At 40.6% G+C, this 5,656-nt stretch overlaps 1 protein-coding gene across 1 annotated transcript; it reads right to left on the bottom strand.

Moving 5' to 3' along the window:
- Positions 1-2,717: 2,717 nt before the first annotated feature.
- Positions 2,718-5,347, bottom strand: LOC135827241 (uncharacterized). Its single transcript, XM_065339770.1, has 2 exons — positions 5,005-5,347; positions 2,718-4,099 (listed from the first exon to the last, which is right to left on the bottom strand). Exons 1-2 carry the CDS (start codon positions 5,345-5,347, stop codon positions 2,718-2,720), a joined length of 1,725 nt encoding a protein of 574 aa, XP_065195842.1.
- Positions 5,348-5,656: the final 309 nt, after the last annotated feature.

Below are 5,656 nucleotides of genomic sequence, written 5' to 3'. Positions count from 1 at the left end.
CCCCGTCTAAAAAGTAAGAAATTAACGAAATGTGATAGCTGAAAATTAAAATTTCACACAAAACCTCACAATAATCACACACAGAATGAAAAGCTACATGCAGAAGACCTCTTCCCCTCGCGATCCTCTTTCCTATGCATGCATGTTGCCAATTGTTGGTGCAGTACAAGTTTAGTGTTGAAAGCAGGGAGTAGTATTGTACTACTCCCTGGTTGAAAGCAGCATTTCAAGTGTTGTGATTATTGTGAGGTTTTGTGTGAAATTTTAATTTTCAGCTATCACATTTCGTTAATTTCTTACTTTTTAGACGGGGTCCATGGACTAGAACACAATAACTTTTTTTAGAAAACTGCCATAAAGCAGTTTTTATTGCTATAATACTAAAGGATAGACACCAAGTACTAATATTACAACTCCAAGTACTAATTTTACACCTCCAAGTACTAATTTTACAACTCCAAACACTGATCCCATGTTGGCTCAACCCAGTTCCAGAAAAGTGAGTCAACTTGCTGTCTCCGAGAAAATCGGAAGTGAGCCAACTTCAGCTTTTTCACTTTGCCGATCTTGGCTCACTTCGAGGACTGATGTGGGATCGGTTTCCAACTTCAGCTTTTTCACTTACCCCATCTTGGCTCACTTCGAGGACTGATGTGGGATCGGTTTCTGAGCCAACTTCAGCTTTTTCCCTTACCCCATCTTTGCTCACTTCGAGGACTGATGTGGGATCGGTTTCTGAGCCAACTTCGGGTGGTTCAGCTTTGGGTGAGGATTCCTAATTATTCTGTATTAGAGGAACGGTTGCCATTGGTATAACCAATGATTCTACACAAACTTTCCAAGATGACAAGCAAGAAACCTACTCCGTTTGACACAGCTACTGTTCTCAATGACTTCAATCATTATCGAATCATCATCAATGATGGGAATAAATGTGGTTCACTGACAATCTATGGTAAGGAACCATACATAAAATTCACTGATGAGACAAATATCATGAATGTTGTGAGGAAAGGACAAGAGGACTCTCTGAAATTTTCTACTGACAGTGACATTTGTAAATCCATCCGTTGTATCGAGAAGCAGATAGAATCCGAAGGAAATGTGGTTAGAAGCAGAATTAACACAGCAAAATGTGAGCACCCAATCCTGTTTCTCCAGATTTCTCCTGATTGGGCTATCTTTGATGAGGATAACAAACCATCAAAAACCAACAAGATCAAGCAAGGTGACACCGTCAATGGTATTGTTCACCTGAAATGGGTTTACAAAGACAAGACCGATGACACTCTCAGTCTCAAACTTGTTGCTGTTGCTATAAAGCATTTCCAGAAAGAAGAAGTGAAATTCTCAGCAAACAATTTGTAAAAATAGTCAAACAATCCACAAAAAGCAAAAAAGCAAAAAATATTTTTTTTAGAAGTGAAATCATGGATGCCTGGTTTGATGACGACTACTCCACAAACAAAGAAGAAGAAGTGATGGATACATGGATAGATGATGAACACTCTACCAGGAAAGATAAGATGATAGCGGACTACATTGACTATAGAAACCAGGAATGGTTTCCTACAGATATAGAATTGATGATTTTGGAAAATGAAGTAGCTCCAGAGGATCTTGAGGTGTATGAGATGACGAAAAATGATCTGTATGATACCACATCTTTCTTCGAAGAAATAGAAAAATCCAAAACCAGAACAGGAATCGAAACAAGGTTGGAGATAACCCTGAACAAGGTTGGTTTACCAAAATATCTTAGCAAAACCCCATTCAACAATCTTGTTGATGAAATTCAGCAGATCAAGGTAGTAGCAAATAAAGAGAAAAAAGTCAAAGTGAGTTATCCATTCCTACTTTCGAAACTCATTGATGATGAAGATGATGTGATCAAGATCAAACCATTCATTCCAAGGTGTAAAAAGTCACAACAAAGACTTGATGCCATATGGGAGAACTATAGAGAATCGAATGTGTAAGAAAAAGTAAAAAAAAGAAGTCTTTCTTTCTTTTTCCTTTTTTTCCTTTTTTTCTTTCTCATAATCACTGGACAAACTGCTTGTCCGGAGCATAACTCATGAATGAAATGCTGCTATCAAACCCCTCCTCAGCCAGATATCTTGGTATTTCATGGTGTCCGAACGCTAACGTGCTACATCCATCTTCTGTGATGTATCGTTTTGTGTCCAATGGTGATAAGGCTATCTTATTAACTGTTTCTCCGAAAATGACGTGTCTATGACTCCGGAGTGTTGTCATTTCTCGATGGAACACGGATTGATCCAAGAGACAATTTCGGAAATCATCATGTGTGATAGTTTTCTTGAGCACTGCTGTTTTCACCCCCTTTGCTCTTTTTCCGCTTTCCTCACCAGAGTAACTGTACATCTTGGAACGAAGTCCCACAAACTCAGTTATCAGTTTCCCACCGAGTTCATCTTTGAACTCGGATTGATCATAATTGCTTGTATCATACTTCTCAAGAAACTCACTCATGTCATGAAACAGATCATCAGTAAAGAAATGAAGAACCAAGCTGTCTGTATCGGTGTACAAGAGTCTGACATCAGAGTCATACAACTTTTTCAGGTGATTGTAGTAAAAGTCATACATGAGTGTCTTTGAGAGATCCAAAATCGACATCCCAACATATATGGGCTTGTTGGGGACGACCTTTGTCCTGTTACTTTGTACCCCGACCAGGTCATCGTTAAAGATCACATGGCGGTTGTACGTTGGTTTGGCCACAAGCTGTTTGATTTTTTCTCCTCACGACTTCTCAGCAGTTTTATGTTGACTCTCCTCCAAACGTTCTCCATAGTTTTCCCGAACACCGCATTGTTCATCAGTTTATAGAAGTCCTTAGAGAAATCACCCTTTGCCTTCTTCCGGAGGTCTGTATTCTTCTCGATGTAGTTTCTCATCCACGGTGTCTGAGTAAATTTCAGAGCACGATGAATTTTGACACAACGTAGTCCGAGCTGAGTGTAGAGTTTCAAGTTTCGGTAATGGAGAACGTACTTTGTCTTGTCCTTCAAGTTTGGTACAAGTTTGAGAGCATCTACTCCGGAAGAATTGAGTTTATCAACAAGCTCCTGCTGGTATGGAGATAGCATGTCTTCATTGACGGAAAGACGTTCCGGAGCAACTGGATAATCGTTGTGCTCCTCATGAAGTTCGTGTGGATAAACCAGATCACACTCGACGATATACCCCGATGAGGAATCATCTTGAGTGTTCAGTATCTTGTTCAGGAGTTTCTCTGATGGTTTCTCCCACCGAAAATCAGACACTGGGAGATGCTGTGACATTGCCCAACCATAGAGATTGTTGGCATCGAGATACTGGATGAATGACGATGGCTGATCAGCATCAAATTTCTCCTGATAGTGATTTTTAGCAGCAGCATATCGTTGTGAGACCATCGACACACCGCCTCTCATTCCTGATTCTACAAACAAGTGCTGATCATAGTCTGTTAGTAATTCCAAGGACACACTTGAGTACATCAACAGAGCATCCCAGGCAAATCCAGGCAGAGTGTAGTAATTTGCTGGATCCAGCTGATACGTTCTGACAGCTTCTACTCTGAAATTCTCAAAGATGTCAGCCAAGAGAAACACGTCGGTCTTGAGATACAAGTCGTGATAATCACCAAGAGTCTGACAGTCGAATTTCATCCACATTGTCTCAGCATGTTTGTAGTCATCGTCACTCACACCCTCATCAGACAGTGAAGAATAGAACTTACTCTGTGCTGGTAGCTGAGTCTCATCGAACCTGGAGAAGCTGTTCATGTACTCATAGGGGTATACTCCTTTCCTCATCAACAGCTGATGGTTTGACAACGTCTTGGTGAAAATGAATGAGTCATCTGGTGTCGTTTTCACCAGTCTATCGAGTGACGCATTGAGAAACTGGCAGCTGTCGATGAACCGGAACTGTCTCCATGTGAATGAGATGAATTTCTCCGTGTTGTTGGGAATGACTGATATCTCACCCACAGTTTTACTCTTACACACACCATCCTTATCCGTGTATGTGACGGTCTCAACATCTGTCTTTCCGATTGCTCCGATGAGATGATGACTGTCATAGCCTTTCAGGTTGTGAAAAACCACAGGGATGTGCTGCTTGTATGGATAAATTCTCAGTTTGATGTTACCGTCATTGTGTGCGGCACCTCGGAAATCACCAGTGATGTGGTCGTGATCACGGACTCTGTCATCACCAAGTTTCTTTTTACAAATCCAACAGTCTTCTGTCTCTCTGAACAATTTTCTTGATCCGTAGTGAGATCCATCGGTGCTGGATTTTTGAGTGCTGATTGGATTTTCTTCTCCTCATCTTTGAGTTTATCAAAGAATACATCCATGGCATCAGCACCTCGATAGAAACACTGACTTGTCATCATTCCGTCAGAACGCACCACGACGTAACCAAAACCACAAGGAACATGCTGTGAATCCCGGCTGGTTTGTTGGCTTTTCACTCCATCAATTTTCTTGATCAGTGCCTCGGTGTCAGCATAGATGACATAGGGACATTGTAGCATTTTGTGATGATTAATGAACTTCAGTGTTGGTTGATTTCCATCATCATCCGGTTCTGGTAGTAACATGTGTGCTGATAATCCAGTGACATTATCACAATACTCCTGATGATTGCTTAGGGATTTCTCTGTGTTGTGTGGTTGTAGACATCTTGTACAGAAGAATTTCCTGGCTTTATGCTTTGACTGATCGTAGCACAATCTGCTGAAATCTTTGATCCAACAGTAGTGATTCTGATCTTCTTTTTGGTATAGTAGAAGATTGATCACTTCCTGACCTCTTTTCTTTGTCAGTAGTAGTGGATAGATCACGTTATCTTCATACCCAAAGACATTGATAGCTAGGCTGTTTTGCTTCTCGACTTTAGAAATTTGACTCAGTGGTGTTGGAAAATCGATTCCGAACAGATCAAGTTTGTTGCTATAGTCTCTATACTGAGTTACCCTGTCACCATTTTTCTTTGCTGGATACAGAGCTGAGAGCAGTGCCCACATCAGACATTTATCATCCTTATTCTTGACATTGATGATTGCCTTCATTTTCTTGAGCTCGTTCGGTAAATCAATGTAGGATTTACCTTTCATTGGCTGATATGCTGCTACATCAACGTAAAATCCGACGATATGATTGATGTGCCAGTTTGATCCATTCTGTATCCACTTATCGATATTTCTATGAATTTGTGAGTGCGCCGTTTGAATGCTGTCATCAATCTCATGGGATGTTGTGACTGTCACTGGTCCACTCCTGAAGTATGGTGTGTCAGTGGTTGTTGTGTCATCTCCTTTCTCCATTTCTACTTGTAATGTCAGACTGACTTTCACACACTTGAGATTTTCCAGTTCTTTCTGTATCAATGTTCTCAGTGGGATGTTGATACTATCAAAGAATATATACAGATCTGGATGATTCTCTTTCGGTTCATAGATGAACGATTTCAGAATCCCTTTGGGTACTGACTTTGAGACTGTGAACGGTGGTGTGACAATCGGTTTCCTCTTATTCTTTCGATTCTTCCGAATCTGTTGCTTGAGAAGTTCCTGATTCTTTCTTTGGTCTAATTTTTATGAATCCACCGGAGTTGTTTCTCAGTCTTGAGTTTC

The sequence above is a fragment of the Sycon ciliatum genome, chromosome 11 (assembly GCF_964019385.1).
Source record: "Sycon ciliatum chromosome 11, ocSycCili1.1, whole genome shotgun sequence".
In the NCBI taxonomy this organism is placed as follows: Eukaryota; Metazoa; Porifera; class Calcarea; order Leucosolenida; family Sycettidae; genus Sycon; species Sycon ciliatum.
This window is presented reverse-complemented; position numbering and strand designations above follow the sequence as displayed.